Source organism: Spinacia oleracea, chromosome 1 (assembly GCF_020520425.1).
Source record: "Spinacia oleracea cultivar Varoflay chromosome 1, BTI_SOV_V1, whole genome shotgun sequence".
Taxonomy (NCBI): domain Eukaryota; kingdom Viridiplantae; phylum Streptophyta; class Magnoliopsida; order Caryophyllales; family Amaranthaceae; genus Spinacia; species Spinacia oleracea.
The window spans coordinates 50,122,281-50,140,041 of NC_079487.1; the positions used below are offsets into that span (position 1 = coordinate 50,122,281).

Consider the following 17,761-nt stretch of genomic DNA (forward strand, 5'->3'; position numbering starts at 1 on the left):
TTATGCATCACATAAATATTTGCAGCAATTAATCAAGGGCACCAGTAATCTACCAATTATTCAGTCCTTATTAATTCTAATCAAGTTGTTTAACCTTAAGGGATTTGTAGACCTAATCAAGAGTTTATGACTAAAAATGCTCCCACTTAAACCAATAAATTCATATGCTTTACTAATTTTAAACATAAAAATGTATTTCTAGTCTAACCGGAAACATACAAATTTAATTAAAATTTAAAGCTCATATAAATTTATAATCGAATCCATTAATTTAATTTATTTCAGTTGAATTAAACGAATTTAAATTAATTCAAGATTTAACGTTAGTAAAATAATTATTATAATTAAAATTTATAATAATTATAATATTCAAAATTAAATCCAAGAAAACAATTTAAATTTCGAATTTTAAAATTAATTAAAATCGTTTCCGAACTGAAAATTAAAATTAAAATCAAAACGTACCAATCGTCGCAAGACGAGGCACTTGGGCTTGCGCCCAAGCCCCATCAAGCTACGAGGCTCGCGCCCCGTTCGATTGATCGTAGCACAAAGCACACACAGCGACACGCCACGGCTGGCCACGCTGCGCGCAGCCTTGTGCTGTGTCGCGTGTTGCTGCGCAGGCCAGCGCGCGCCGAGCGAGGGATCGCTCCCTGCTCGCGCGTTCTGCTTGCTGGCTGGGCGAGCTAGGCGCGCTGTGGCGCGGCAGCATCGCTGCCCACACGCGTCTTGCTCGTCGCTCGTGCATTGCATCGTCGCCCTCGCCCATCGCATAGCACACACGCACACACGCATAGGCGCGTTGCCTCGTCGTCGCGTGCCCGCACTATACAACACCCCTTGAGGGTAACACGTAGCTTCCATTGCTTTGTGCGTGCAACATTAATGAGCGTTTTCATAAAAATTTAAAATTTTTAATTCAAAAATTAATGACAAATTAATAAAACATATTAATTTCATAATTTTAGGGCGAAAAATCGAAAATTTATTAATCAATTAATTTCCGATTAACGTGGATTCAAATCTAGGTCATAAAAATTAAAAATTTAACATAAATTAACATTTTTTATGGTGGATTTTAATCATAGATACCTAATTAAACTATTAATTAATTATGAAAATCAAATTTATTCTAAATTATTCGAATTTCAACAAATTAATCATAATTACGAATTAGGTTGTATAATTAACAAGGCTAGGCATTCAAACTTGTTAAACATATACTGTAGGTCAATCAAAAATCAAGATTTATCAACAAGAATCGCAAATACTTAATTTAATATCTTAAATTTACAAACTTTTGCGTTCGAAAAACTAAAACCTCCGAAAAGTCATACTTAGGCTTCGAATTTGGGAATTCTGGGTTCGGCCGAAAACGAGTATTTTTGTCAAAATTTTAGAATGACTTTTACATGCGGAATTGACACAAAAATCACTCGATTTGGATGAGTAACGAAGAAACTGCCGAAAAACTGCGTACATATAATTAAATAAACGCAATTTGCAATTAATTAACAATTACGAAAATTAATCACCCCTTTTAATTCCTTGCAAATTTGTGAAATGTAACCATGTTATGCAATTTAGATTATGAAAATAATAAGAGGCTCGTGATACCACTGTTAGGTTATGATTCATATGACAAAACATAAATCATGGGGAAAAACCATAAAGCCAGGAAAGCATATTATTTACACATAATCATTTAGCATAGTTTAGATGCATACACTATGTTGCGTGCCCTCCCTAGCTGCGCCCGAACCGAACAAGAACAAGTCTTTAGGACTCCAAGTGTCGTCCCTCCGTAGATAGTCCACAGTACGTCCGGATCCGCCTCAAGATTGACCAATTAGAATCGCCCTTAAGGTGCTAGGATTTTCGGCTAGGTTAGTGCAAGTGTATGGCTGAATTTTTCTTTCAAAAACTTACCCTTTGAATACTTCAATTGTGTCTATAAATTATGACCCTAGGCTCCTATTTATAGAGGTATGAAAAAGGAATTATAATCCTACTAGGATTTGGATTTATTAATTAGAATCCAACTTGAACTCTAAATAATAAATATAATCTTATTAGGATTAGGATTTAATCAATATGTAGAATTCCGATACCTTTAGGATTCTTACAGGAACACAAACACTTACGTACGCACGAGCCGCACGCCCATGCGCAAGCCTCGCGGCCCACGCACGGCGCACAACCGCTTTGCCCGCAGCCCATTATGCGCGCGCGCCAAGGCTTGGCTGGGCCTGGCCTTGCGCTGGGTCTGGTCGAGCTTGGCGTGTATTTGTTGCATGTGGCTTGCTGGGCGACGGCCTGGCTTCGTGCTGGGCCTTCGTCTAGCAAGCCTCGTCCGATGCTAATTCGTACAATACGCTTCCGATTAAATTCCGATTTCGAAATTCATTTCTGATACGAACAATATTTAATATTTCCGATTCCGGAATTAATTTCCGTTTCGAACAAATATTTAATATTTCCGTTTCCGGAATTATTTTCCGATTTCGATAATATTTCCGATTCTGACAATATTTCCGTTTCCGGCAATATTTCCGATTCCGGTAATATTTCCATTTCCAATAATATTTTCCGATACGTACCATGTTTCCGTTTCCGGCAACATCTACGACTTGGATAATATTTATATTTGCGATACGATCCATATTTCCGTTTCCGGCAATATCATCGTTTCCGGAGTATTCATTTCTTGCTTGTGACGATCTCAGCTTCCACTGGAACCAAGATACGTCGATTCCGAATATCCATAGATGGAGTATTTAATGCCATTAAATACTTGATCCGTTTACGTACTATTTGTGTGACCCTACGGGTTCAGTCAAGAGTAAGCTGTGGATTAATATCATTAATTCCACTTGAACTGAAGCGGCCTCTAGCTAGGCATTCAGCTCACTTGATCTCACTGAATTATTAACTTGTTAATTAATACTGAACCGCATTTATTAGACTTAACATTGAATGCATACTTGGACCAAGGGCACTATTTCCTTCAGAATCTCCCATAATTCGTGTTGGATTTCCTAGTTATTCAGCTCTGAACACTCTCTTATGCTCCATTAATCTTTTTAGAGCTTCTTACAGGGACAGTTCCCCAGTTTGTTATATACTTATATTATTTTGTCTCTTTGTACTTGTATTACCTAGAAATCAACTATGATCAAGTGTTGCTTGGTCAAGCTTTATAAGGGAACCATTCAAGTGTAGAATATGTTTTAGCTGTGTAGCATGTCCCATGAATTAATGGGGAAATCTTTCAATTAATGAATCAACTTCACATCATTAACAACTACTAGATATGTATTGATGTATCTTTAGAGGATTTTATGTCCCTGTTGGGGGGTGGGGTGGTGGGGTATGATGGGAGATTAATCAAAGAGTATTGCACTACATCAAATAAAAATTCAGCCCTTAGTCTTCTGAAATTCTTTTTTTCTTATTTAATTTTTCTTTGTAAAGTTTATCCATTACGTAAGTTATATATAAATTTTTCGATGGCTGCTTGGTTCAACAGAAATTAATTTGTTATGTTGCCTATTATTGTTATTTGTTAGTAATTTCATTCCAATTGTCACTGATATGGATTTATAAGAGGCACCTTTGATCAAGTTTCAGTTATATGATTTGGTTGAGCGCAAGGTACGGAAGATGGCAATTGGCAGGTCGGTTTGATTTATACTTGTTCATGTCTTGTACTTGTTAGTTTCTGCACCAGCTGAAGATTCCGATAAAATGCTGCATAATTAGTGATTCAACCTTAGCCAAATCTTTGATTTGATTGTGTTAATATTTTGTTGCTGCTTGTAGTTCCACGACACTGTTCTTAGCGAAATTATTGTTATTTCAGCAGTGGCAAGAAGAGATATCATTGTTTACACTCTTGACAAAAGTAGGGGAAAAAGAAAATGGAAGTCCAAGTAGTAGTAGTCACTGTTATGCTAGAATAATTCCCTAGACTATCTTGTTCTGATTTGCAAATTGTGATTTCTAGCAGATGGTGCAGTTTGCGTTTCTGATTCCAAAATTATAGTGGTGTTGTCTACCTTGTCTGTCTGGTTCAATTAGAAGGTGGCGTCCACTAAATTAGCAGCGATAGAGCTCTCATTAGATGATATGCATTGACTTAGCAATTGCCATCCTCTTTATAGGTTGGTTTCTTCTCCTCTTCGATGGGGGTTCTTCTACAAGCAAGCAGAAAGAACTCGTCTGGAATGCAGTACGAAGCCTTTGTTGAGTAAAGTTGATTCTTTTTTAGTAGTACTTTTTGGACTTGTATACAATTGAATTTTGAGTTGAGGTATAATTTTTTAGGTCTCAATTGTTTTAGGAACATACTTTTTATCAGAAACGACACATTTATCTATATTGTATTCTTTATTGATAATTAAAGCTTTAAAAATACAAACAATTTTTTATTTTTTATTTCTTTTCCGGACACAAGTGCTTGGGACCAAATTATCAGCACTTGTGAGCATTTTCACCCAAGCACTTGACCTTTTTTTTCTACTAGTGAGGCGATGTCTAAAAGTGCTGCAATGGGTTGTGATTAGCTTTTTTGTTTGAGTTTAGCAAAGATAAAATATTTGAATAAATTTACAACCAATTCAGGTTGAGTTACATGAGTTGCGGTTGTAAGTGGGTCGGTTTAAATTGGTCACGGGTCTATGGTTGTAAATGGTTCAAGTACAATGGGTCACAACAGGTCACAACTTGATTTATATTTATATTTACCCTTATATAATAATTTAAGGATATTTAACAGGATGTAATAGGTCACGACTTGGTATAATTTTATTACTTGTTGTAAAGCTAGAATGTGAGGGACCAAAATAGTATAATGTCTTGATTTTTTATATGGACTTTAGAAACATATATTTATAAGATAGTTAGTATGGTAATATATATTTTACTAGTGCTAAAAATAACTTTTAGGGCAAGCTAAATTTCAATAATTGTTGAAAGGAAATTTTGTGCAACACTACCTTTAAGTTTGGACGTTTTGTGAATTACTACCTTAATTTTTTTTTTTAATTTTGCTACCTTATAACTTTGTTTAGGTTGAGTAACACTATCTTGTAACAGTTTCTGTCAAATTCCTCCATTTGTGGGCCCCACCTCCAACGTTTCCCTCCATTTTCAGAGTCAAAATTACCCCTATGTCCCCCCATTTACTTTCCCACCAACTTCTGTCTTCTCCTTTCTCTTTCCTCTGTCATTTTTCTTTTCCTCTGCTCTCACATTTATTCTTATCTCCTTCAATCTCAACCACAAACCCTAAAGCCATAATTGATGATGCTACACTTCTGAATCATCTTCAAGTCAAGAGATTCTTCTCTTTCTTACGCGAAGTGGTCCAAAACGAGATCTTGGAAATATGAAAACGACAGGAAGTGGTCCAAAGGATAAGGGAAAGGGGATAATGCGAACGAACTGACAAGGTGGATCCCAAATCAGGTATTAAACAGTTAAAACAATGCGATTTTAGTAGTTTAATGTAATATTATTGGTTAATTAGTTGTTTAATTAGGAATCCCTAATTTTTTAATTGCACTGTGAAATTTTGAATCAAAAACCCTAATTTTTTATTGTCAATGAAATCCACGAATTCATTGTTTATTGTTGTTGGAAACCTTAATATGATTGTTTAAATGATTGTTGAATGTGAATAATGATTAATTGATTGTTTAATTGAAAAACCCCTAATTTTTTAATGTCTAGGGTTTCTGGATTGGGTTTCTGGATTAGTGTTGTGAAATAATTGTTTATTATTGGAAAAATTAGATTAGTATAACTGATTAGTTTATTAGTTTACAGTGATTACATGTGGTTACTTTTTTGTTCGTGTTGTGTAACCAAGTCGAACACTTGGACACGTACCCGAGTCGGGACTTGGACATGTACTCGATTTGGGATTTTTTAAATTTTTGTAACCACTGTTGATTTGCAGTTAATTTTTTTTGGTAATTAAAATTGTAGGAATGAGCAGTTGGGTTACATTGATCTTGCAATATGGATGGGGGGAAAGTTTGTTTTCAATAAGGGGGAAACTGATTATGTTGGTGGGAAGTTGTATACTAGATTGACAGTGTGGTTGCATGAGTTAACTGTTTTTAGTTTGAGGGAGCTTGTAATGAAAGGGATGCGTGGAACCATAGGGAGGATTAATGAGAATTTCAGTGTATGGTTTAGGCTACATGGGATGAATTTGACTAAGGGTAGGAAGATTATACACACTCATGATGATATAGGGAGGTTATTGGAGACAAGAAATGGGTCTAACAGGGTGATTTTGTACATTATTGAGGAATCCAAACCAGCTTCTATTGGCCCATCTGTTACCTACCAAACTGCCAACTTTAAACCACCAAGACCACTAAAACAAGCTACACAAAGCAATCCTTCTGGGCCACAAAGAACACTGACCCAGCCCATTACAACCAAACCTGCTGGCCCATCAACAGTGAGCCTAAAACAAGTGAAAATGGATCCACTTCAGTCAAAGTTTTCCCCAGTTAGGAGAAGCCCAAGGCTTGGTTTTGATCCAGATGTGATTTACATGGGAAAGGGTACAGGGCCAAGTGAGAATCCATCCACTGTAAAAGAACCCAACAAAACCCAATTAAAAAAGCCAATTGCTTCAGCCACTATCAAAGCAAGTGTTCCTAAACCCATTCCCTAAAATATATCTTCAGCTGATCCTCACACTCCAAGTACAGAACCAACAGAAATCCCTCCTCATACCACCACCACTCCCACAAAACCTTCAAAAACACCTCTGCCTGCAAACCCACCTCTTCTTAGTCCGGATTTGAAGAACTCTACCCCTAGGAGAAAGAGTGTAGCACAGAAGGGGGAAAAGGTGAAAGGAAAAGCAGGAAAACTAGGGAAGAAGAAGGGGATAGGAAAGAATAAGGATCCTGGGGACTGTTTATTTGAAAATGATGAGTTTGGTGATTGGTCTGAAAGTGATTCAGACTTTTCAGATTTAGATGTGGAATTTGAACCAGGGGAAGAGGACAGAAAACAACTAGAGGAGGATGAGTTGTTATGTGAGCCATTGTCTACTATGTTGAGGGGAAATAAGAGGGTAGATAAGGTTGCAGCACCTAAGGTGGAGGTAGATAGGGTGGCAGTACCTGAGAGTAAGGTAGAGAACCAGGAAGAGAAAGTAAATGAGGAGGCAGGAGGGCAGTCTAGGCCATCAATTGTAGAAGAACAAGTGGATCTAGAACAGGAGGTGGATTATGATTCAGAGGAGCTTAGAAGTCTTTGTGGTTCAGATGATGAAGTAGATCCATACCCTACCTTTAATCCAGAGTCTTTGTGGGCAGTTTGGGTTTGAAGTTCCCGAGTGTTCATGCTGTTAGGAAAGCGATAAGGTATCATTCGATCGAGAACCACTACGATTACTACCTTCTTCATAATGGAAGGAAGAGGGTGAGTGTGTATTATAGGTATAAGTGTTATTGTCCATGGGATAAAAAGCATGCGAAGCTTGTAAAGTGTGTGTGTGATGATCCACATAAGTGTAGGTTTAAGATTCATGTGAAGAAACTAAGGATGGAAGAAACGTTTCAGATCAAGTCTTTAAGGTTAAAGCATACTTGTGGTGTGGTCCATTCAAGTTCTAAAATCACATCGGAGTGGTTAGCTGAGAAGTATTTGGAGGAGTGGAGGTTAGAACCATATTGGAGGCTTGTGAAGTTTAGGGAAAGGGTTTACAAGGAAACGGGGCTAAATATTGGATACTACAAGTCATGGTTTTCTAGGGCTAGAGCCAAATTGATTCTGTATGGGGATGCTGCAGATGAGTATGCTGCTGTGTATGACTATGGGTATGCAATTCTTCAATACAATCCTGGTTCTTCAGCCTATGTACAATGCCAGATTAGAGACAACCCCAGTCCGTTCTTTCAAAGATTGTATGTTTGTTTTGAGGCTCTCAAAGTGGGTTTTAAGAGTGGATGTAGGCCCCTAATTGGAGTAGATGGTTGTCACCTTAAAGGGGCTCATCCAGGAATGATCTTAGTGGCTGTGAGCAAAGATGGAAATAACAATATTTTCCCCGTAGCTTGGGCAGTGGTGGAAGTTGAGAATGCTGACAGTTGGACATGGTTTCTTGATTTGCTGATGAAGGACATAGGACACCATGACGGAGAAGGATTGACTCTTATGTCTGATATGCAAAAGGTAATCTAGTTTTATTCTTTTGTTCAATGAGGTACAGTTTCTGGATGGTTTACTAACCCTGTGTTTCTGTTTATTGTTTCAATTCAGGGACTATTGGATGCTATATCTGTTGTGAGTTCAAAAGCCGAGGTCAGATTTTGTGCTAGACACATATGGGCTAACTTCAAGAATAAATTCAGTGGCACAGCCTATAAGGACCTGTTTTGGGCAGCAGCAAGATCAACAACTAAGGTTTGCTATTCTTCAACTTGTTTGCATTTAGGCTTTCATGTCAGAAATCGACTCGTATTCTTAGATTTAGTTGCATTTAGGCTTTCATGTTAGAAATCGACTCGTATTCTTAGATTTAGTTGCATGTAGGCTTTCATGTTAGAAATCAACTCGTATTCTTAGATTTGGTAGCACTTGTGATTTTATTTTAGAAATCGACTCGTGTTCTTAAATTTGGTTGCACTTGTGATTTTATTTTAGAAATCGACTCATATTCTTAAATTTGGTTGCACTTGTGATTTTATTTTAAAAGCATGTGTGTTTAGGGTAGAAAAGTAAAGCATGCTTCTTGGACACGTTTCCGAATCGTGACTTGGACACGTACCCGAGTCGGGACTTAGTCGCACTAAATGTATAAATGTATAGCATTTGTTATTGTTTGTTGATGTCATCCTTGTTTTTGTTTGTTAAATGTATAGCATTGGCATGATTCTTACATGGCTGAAATCAAAGAGCTAAACGAGGATGCGTATAACTACTTGAGTGGCATACCTCCTGTGCATTGGTGTAGACATGCATTTGGATCGAATTCTAGGTCTAACATGTTGCTCAACAACCTTTGTGAGACATTTAATGCTGTGATAACGGAAGCTAGGGATAAACCAATAATAACCTGCCTAGATTGGATTAGGAGGTACATAATGAGAAGGAATGCTGAGAAGTGGGAGGGTATACAAAAGTATGAGGGGAGGTTTATGCCATTTGTTGAGAAGGTTTTAGCTTGGGTTTATGAAGCATCTTTGAATTGTATAGTCTTTCCTTCTAGATTAGATGAGTGGGAGGTGGAAACTGCTTTTGATAGGCATGTGGTAGATTTGAAGGAGTTGACATGCACATGCTTTAGGTGGGAGTTAACGGGAATACCATGTCCACATGCTTATGCATCTATTGTGAAGAAGAGGTGGAGGCCTGAAGATTTTGTTCATGAGTGTTACTCAAAAGGCCAAATACTTAGCAACTTACTCGCCTCATATCAAGCCAATACCCGGGATGAAGCAGTGGAAGAAAACAGATTTGCCTCGACCTTTGCCTCCACTGTTATGGAAAATGCCAGGAAGGCCCAAGTCACATAAGAGAAAGAAAGAAGCAGGTGAGGATGCTGAGGAGAGGTTTGTAAAGCGAGGGAAAAAGCCGAATAACTTCTCAAACTGTAAACAACCAGGCCACAACAAGAGAAAGTGCAATAATCCACCTGGTGTTATTCAGCCCAAGGAACCAGGGAGGGATCCCTCCAAGAACCCATGGGTTGTTGCTGACAGAAACAAGAGGGCTGCAAGAGTTTTAAGGGTGAGTTTTTGTCATGTATTTACACTGTTTCTGTTGTTTAGAGCTGAATCTGTTTCTGTGTTTCTGTTGTCATTAACAATATGTGTTTCTGTTGTGTATGCAGAGGTATAATGCTGAATCAGTCACTCAACCACAACAACAAAACTCAAGTGCATCTACCATGCAACACACATTTAATGCTCCACCTGAATCCAGTCAGACAGGGAGTTATCAACCTCCTCCACTCAGTCAGACCTCAAGTCAGCAACCAGGTCAGACAGCAAGTCAGCATCCAGGTCCATCCAGCCAAACATCAACTCATCAGCCTCAAACATCACTCCCTCCAAAAATCAGACCCAAATTGCAGACAACAAAGAAACCAGTGTGGCATATTTAAGTATTGTTGGTTGTAATTCCTTTGAACAAGTAGTTAAGGTTTCTAATTAGCAACAAGGTTACATTTTGGCAATGACAATTCTAATTAGGTGCAAGGTTTACATTGGAACACTGTGTAAAGATTCATTTGCCCCTTAATTACATTTGATGTTCGAGCTCGGCTCACGCGTGGCTCGTTTCAGTTAAGTGCGGGTTTAACAAGTTGTTGTTCTTGTTGTTCACTTGTTGAATTGTTGTTAAGGAAAATAAGATGATGTTCAGGTGTGGTTCATTTGAAAAAAATTTGTCCTCCATTTAAACTAAGTCAATGGACCAAAGTTGACTCCCGTTGACTTCGAGGACTGTTTGAGTTTATAGGCTACTTTACCTAATTTATAGATTTATCCTCTGTGGTGAATGATAGGTGAAACGAGCACGTATACTAACCAAGTTTTAATCGGTACATAATTAAACGGAGCTAATAATCGAACACAAGTTAATGCAAAAAGATATTGTCATAAGCTAGAATTACCATTATTAAATGATTAGAGTCAACTAATGTCAACAACATTAGATTACATTACATTCCATCCAATTTCCCGTTCCATTGTCGCGTTTACACTAGAGGAACTTCATTACAAACTTCAACACACAACAAACAACTAATCCTACAACAAACCAGAATACAGAATGGGAAATTTGTTGGCCCTTATCCTCTGCCCCCTTCATTCCAGCCACTCCACCATTGCATATCCTTTCAAGCCTCTCATTGGCAGCAACAAGAAGGGCTTTGTCATCCTCTAACTTCTGCAATTCAGTCATCATGATCCTCAACTCTGTTTTCAGCAATCTCTTCTCCACCATCAATTCATTCGTCACGACTCTTTGCCACTCCACAACATCAGGATCAACCCAATAAAACCAGCCACAACCTTTTCTACCAGTGTGAACATCAGAGAACTTACAAGTCAAGAATTTCCTCCCCGGGTTATCAGTTGTCCACGATGTCAACATCTTGGATGGAATGCCACAATAACATTTTTTTGAAGCACAAGGAGACCCACTCGACATCCTGCAACAGTTAAACAACTAATTATTAGTATTCGATTTCTCAATTGAAAACCCCTAAATTGCAAATAACAATCACAATTGAAAATTCAAACAACGAACACCCACATTTTTAGTCAATTCAAGAACCCAATTTTGCAATGTAGTTGTTTTCACATGTCAATTCAAAGGTTTCAAACGCTAAATTTATCAAAAGGATTCGAATTTAATAAAATTGAACAAGAACAAAAACCCTAAATTGAAAAAATAAACCCAGAAATTGAAGAACAAGAACGAATTTAATGCACTCACCTTTAGGTTACTCGATTCCTCAACCAAATTGCGAATCTTGCTTTGAGAAAAAAAATTACCCAGATTTCTTGATTTTTTTTCGAAAAATTGGTTGAATGTGGTTGATAAAGCTTTACAGGAAGTTTAAATAAGGGGGAAAGGGAGTTAAAGCAGTTGAATATAGCCGTTGGAGGTGGGGCCCACAAACGGAGGAATTTGACAGAAACTGTTACAAGGTAGTGTTACTCAACCTAAACAAACTTATAAGATAGCAAAATTTTAAAAAAAAATATAAGGTAGTAATTCACAAAACGTCTAAACTTAAAGGTAGTGTTGCACAAAATTTCCTTGCTGAAAAGACTTTTACATGCTACCTAAACTTCACTAATGTAAAAAATTAACTTTTTGGGGAATATGAATTTCTGTAATGCTAAAACAATCTTTTAGAGGCAACTTATAATATTACTAATGCCAAAAATGAACTTTTAGGGGCAACATCAATTTTAGTAATGCTAAAAATAATTTTTGAGGCAACCTTACTTTTACTGATACTAAAAAGAAACGATTAGAGGCAACAAAAAGTTTTGCTAATGCTAAAAAGAAGCTTTAGAGGCAACCATTATTTCAGTAATGCTCATAAAGTACTTTTAGGGGCAACCTAAGTTTCATTGATGCTAACAAGAAGTTTTAGAGGCAACCACTGTTTCATTAATGCTAAAAAAGTACTTTTAGGGGCAACCTCAATTTCATTAATGCTAAAAAGAAGTTTTTAGAGGCTACCATTATTTCATTAATGCTAAAAAGCACATTTAGGGGCATCCTAATTTTCATTGTTGCTAAAAAGAAGTTTTAGAGGCAACCATTAATTCATTAATGCTAAAAAGTATTTTTAGGGGCAACCTAATTTTCAGTGATGCTAAAAATAACTTTTAGAGGCAACCATAATTGATTAACGCTAAAAAGCACATTTAGAGGCCATAAAAAATTAATTGCCTCAAGGTGATGCCTCTATATGTAAATTTTCTTGTAGTGAATATAAAAATCCAGAAGAATATATACTCGCAAGAAGAACATCGAATCAAATAAAAACGCGAAAAACAAAGCTGAAAAGAACAGAGTCTTTAATGTTATTTTGTTCAAGGAAATTGTTCTTTTTACAAGGGAATTGTTCTTTTTTCTCAGGATTTAATGAAACACGCACCTTTTGTGTATTTTTTATGCCGTTTTGATCCTGGTGCACCTAGATCTATGTACAAATGCCTGCACCATCAAATTTGTGTGTACATTGGGGCTCTTGAAATGGCTCTCCAAGTTAGATATATCTCTTGACTAACATTCGGGGCTCTTGAGGGTTCTTGAGGGGCTCTTCATGAATAGCTACTTTAAGGTAGCTCTTGTCCAAGAGCCCTCCAAGAGTTGAGTCTTATTGAAAAGTGGATAGTAACTTTAAAAAAACAAATAGTTATATATAAACCACCAAATGGTAAAAAAGAAATTGGAGAGCTCACTTGAGGAACCAATCAATGTTGAGTGTTTTTAGAAATGAATTCTTGAGTGTGCCTTCTAGAGAGATATTCTTAGGTTATAAATAATACAACAATATAATTCATGCGGAAAAACCATAAAGCCAGAATTCAAATTAATTGCCACATAGTCAATTAGCATAATTTAGGTGACATACAATGTGATGGGTGCCTTCCCTAGCTGCTCCCAAACCGAACAACAACAAGTATTTAGAGCCTCAAATGTTGCTCCTCTGTAGAAAGTCCACAACATGTTCAGATCCGCCTTAGGTTCAACCAACTAGGATCTTACTTAAGGTTTTACGTATTCGGGTAGACTTGTATTATGTTCTCCCTTGAACACAATGGGAAATAAAGAATATGAATTTTCAATTCAATTGATGTATATAATTATGAGGCCCTAGCCCTATATTTATAGTGTAGGAAATAAGGAATTTGAGTTTTACTAGGAATATAATTACCAAACCTAATAGGATTGAAATTCTTATTCAATTAGAATTGCAACTATAATTAAACTCTTAATTATTTGAATTCTAGTAAAACTAGGAATTTAACTAATCGAATATTTTTTGGAGCCCAAGACGAACAACCCCACGCAGCCACAAGGGCCCACGTGGGTTGCACGAGCTGCCACTGCCCAAGGCGCTGCGGCCCACGCCTCGCAGGCCTCGCAGCTGTTGTACGCGAGCTGGGCGCAGCCCATGTGCTGCTGCCTTGCCGCAAGTTTGGCCCGGCCCATGAGCTGCTGCCTTGCTTCCAGCTTGGCGCGGCCCATGGGGCTGCTGCCTTGCTTGTAGCTTGGCGCGACCTCATAGATGCGGCCTTGCTCGCAGGCGCGGCCCATGGTGCTTCCTTTGCTCGTCGAGCGATGGGTCGGTTCGCTTGCCTGCTTGTCGCTCGTCGAGCTTCCGATTCGTTTTTTAATTCCGGAATTCATTTCCGTTTCAAAAAAATATTTACGTTTCCGTTGATATTTCCAATTCCATAAATAATTTCCTTTTTCGACAATATTTCCGATTCCGGTAATATTTCCGTTTCCGGCAATATTTCCGATTCCGGCAATATTTCTATTTCCGATAATATTTTCCGATACGAGCCATGTTTCCGTTTCCAGAAACATCTACGACTTGGATAATATTTATATTTCCGTCATGAACCATATTTTCGTTTCCGGCAATATCATCATTTCCGGAGTATTCTTTATTCTTCCTTTTGGCGATTTCAGCTCCCACTAGAACCGAGATCCGTCGTTTCCGAATGTTCATAAATGGAGTACTTAATGAATAATATATTCACTTAAATACTTGATCAGTTCACGTACTATTTGTGTGACCCTACGGGTTCATTCAAGAGTAAGTTTCTGATTAATATTATTAATTCCACTTGAACTGAAGCGGCCTCTAGCTAGGCATTCAGTTCACTTGATCTCACTGAATTTATTAACCTGTTAATGAATACTGAAACGTGTTTATTAGACTTAGCATTGAATGCATACTTGGACTAAGGGCATTATTTTCTTCAGTCTCCCACTTGTCCTTAGGGACAAGTGTGCATTTCCTAATTTCTTGGTCGCTGGATGCCTGCTCATGAACATAAGGTAAGAGTAGTCATCCTTATTATGTCCAGAGGTATTTCTCGGTTCCAGAGTTCAACTAGCCTATGATTCATCTGAGCACGGCCATGTATTTTTCAGTTTTTAGCTCTCCGAGTGGCCTTGTACAACTTTCAGCATCTCATCCTGATTTATGGGAGGACAATCCAATCTTGTGATCTTGAGGTTAGACTTCGTTTGATAGGTGATTACCTGAGCGTTGTCGTTATAGTCTCCTTTTACGGTGCGACGCTTGACAACGTCAAAGTAACGAGTTCTCAAATAAGTAATCTCAAATCACTCAGGTATTGAGGATTAGTGTCTAATAATTTAATGAAATTTAATTATGACAAATTTTCATCTCTTACAGTAAAGTTTCATATCTCTGTCCGACACGAATCTTCTCAAGTAAGTATCTATGCAAATGATTACAACATTGCCATGTCCACATAGTTCAAGAAACATAACTACTAGCCATCATGCATTCTAGTCGTCTAGCGTTTTCTATGCGTCCACCATTATAGAAAACTTCCGACCAGGGACCATTTTCAACCTTTGACATTCAAGTTCACTTGATAGACATTTCTTGGTCACATGACTGGTCCTAACAGTCTGTCTTGAATATATCGTCAAATTGAAAGGATTCATCATTTAATAAACCACAAAATTAAATGGAAAAATATATTCTATTCATTTATATGAAAGGTTAACCAAACTGTTTTACAAAGTATTAAATTCTAAAACGTTAAAACATTTATTAAGGACATCAAAGCCATTCTCCAACATGCTTGATTCCCATAGTTGCAGTGTGCGAGTTGTGCTTCGCTTGCGGCATAGGTTTAATTAATGGATCTGAGATGTTGTCATCAGTTCCAATCTTTCTTATCTCGACTTCTTTTCTTTCAACGAACTCTCGTAGAAGGTGAAATCTACGAAGTCCATGCTTGCCTCTTTGGTGGTGTCTAGGCTCCTTTGCCTGTGCAATAGCTCAATTATTGTCACAATATAGAGTTATTGGTCCTTTAATGGAGGGGACTACACCAAGTTCACCTATGAACTTCTTTAGCCAAATAGATTCCTTTGTTGCTTCATGTGCAGCAATGTACTCTGCTTCAGTTGTAGAATCCGCAATGGTGCTCTGTTTAGCACTTTTCCAGCTTACTGCACCTCCGTTGAGGCAGAAGACAAACCCAGACTGTGATATGAAATTATCTTTGTCGGTTTGGAAACTTGCGTCTGTATAGCCTTTAACTATTAATTCATCATCTCCACCATGTACCAGGAAATCATCTTTGTGCCTTTTCACGTACTTCATAATATTCTTGGCAGCAGTCCAATGCGCCTCTTCTGGTCTGACTTGTATCTGCTCGTAGCACTGAGTGTGTACGCAACATCCAGGCGTGTATATATCATAGCATACATTATTGAACCAATCAATGATGCATATGGAATCCCACTCATTCGTCTATGCTCATCCAATGTTTTTGGGCAATGAGTCTTGCTTAGAGTCATTCCATGAGACATGGGTAGGTAGCCTCTCTTGGAGTCTTCCATCTTGAACCTTTCAAGCACCTTATTGATATAAGTGCTTTGACTAAGAACAATCATCCTTTTAGATCTATCTCTATAGATCTTGATGCCCAGTATATACTGTGCTTCTCCTAGATCCTTCATCGAAAAACATTTCCCAAGCCAAATCTTGACAGAGTTCAACATAGGAATGTCATTTCCGATAAGTAATATGTCGTCGACATATAATACTAGAAAAGCAGTTTTTCTCCCACTGACCTTCTTGTATACACAAGATTCGTCGGCATTCTTGACGAAGCCAAAGTCACTGACTACTTCATCAAAATGTATATTCTAGCTCCTTGATGCTTGCTTCAATCCATAAATGGATTTCTTAATCTTGCATACCTTTTTAGCATTCTTTGGATCCTCAAAATCCTCAGGTTGTGTAATAAACACAGTTTCTGTTAAAACACCGTTTAAGAAAGCGGTTTTGACATCCATCTGCCATATTTCGTGATCGTAATATGCAGCGATTGCTAACATTATCCGAATAGACTTTAGCATTGCAACTGATGAAAAGGTTTCATCGTAATCCACACCGTGGACTTGCCTGGAACCTTTCGCAACCAATATAGCTCTGAAAACTTCTAGTTTCCCATCCTTGTCCTTTTTCAGTTTGAAAACCCATTTGCTTCCTATGGCTTGGTAGCCATCTGGCAAATCGACCAAATTCAAACTTGGTTTTCAGACGTGGAGTCTAATTCAGATTGCATGGCTTCTTGCCACTGCTTGGAGCTAGGGCTCGTCATAGCTTGTTTGTAAGTCGCAGGTTCATCGCTTTCCAGCAATAGAATTTATGGCTCTCGTTCGTGAAAATACCTATGTATATTTTCGGTTGAGACCTATATCTCTGCCATCTACGCGGGGTTACATTTCTAGTTTGTTCTTGATTCTCACTAGATACTTCTAAAGATCTCTAAGTTTCAACCTGAATGTCATCTTGAGCATTCTCTAGAGTTTGTTGTTCGACTAGAATGTCTTCGAGGTCTACTTTTCTCCCACTTGTCATTTTGGAAATTGATCTCTTTTCAAAAAGATACCTTCTCGAGAAACAAACACCTTGTTCTCAGATGTATTGTAGAAGTACACCTCTTTGTTTCCTTTGGGTAGCCCACAAGGATACATTTGTTAGATTTTGGTTGAAGTTTGTCTGAAATTAATCGTTTGACGTATACTTCACAACCCCAAATCTTAATAAAAGACACATTTGGATGCTTTCCAAACCATAAATCATATGGAGTCTTTACGACAGCTTTAGACGGAGCTCTATTTAGTGTGAGTGCAGCTCTTTTTAGTGCATGTCCCCAAATTTCTATTGGAAGTTTTGCCTGACCCATCATTGATCGAACCATGTCTATCAAGGTCTTATTCCTCCGTTCTGACACACCGTTCCATTGAGGTGTTACGGGAGGAGTCAATTCTAACAAGATTCCACATTCTTTCAGATGGTCATCAAATTCATAGCTCAGATCGATATTCACCGGCTCTATCAGACCGCAGTGCTTTAATTTTCTTGCCTAATTGATTATCTACTTCACTTTGAAATTCCTTGAATTTGTCAAAGGATTCATACTTATGCTTCATTAGGTAGACATAACCATATCTACTAAAGTCATCA

The 17,761-nt window shown here is 37.8% G+C and overlaps 1 protein-coding gene across 1 annotated transcript; it reads right to left on the reverse strand.

Moving 5' to 3' along the window:
• Nucleotides 1-9,989: 9,989 nt before the first annotated feature.
• LOC130464248 (uncharacterized) lies at nucleotides 9,990-11,190 on the reverse strand. Its single transcript, XM_056833724.1, has 2 exons — nucleotides 10,807-11,190; nucleotides 9,990-10,085 (listed from the first exon to the last, which is right to left on the reverse strand). Exons 1-2 carry the CDS (start codon nucleotides 11,188-11,190, stop codon nucleotides 9,990-9,992), a joined length of 480 nt encoding a protein of 159 aa, XP_056689702.1.
• Nucleotides 11,191-17,761: the final 6,571 nt, after the last annotated feature.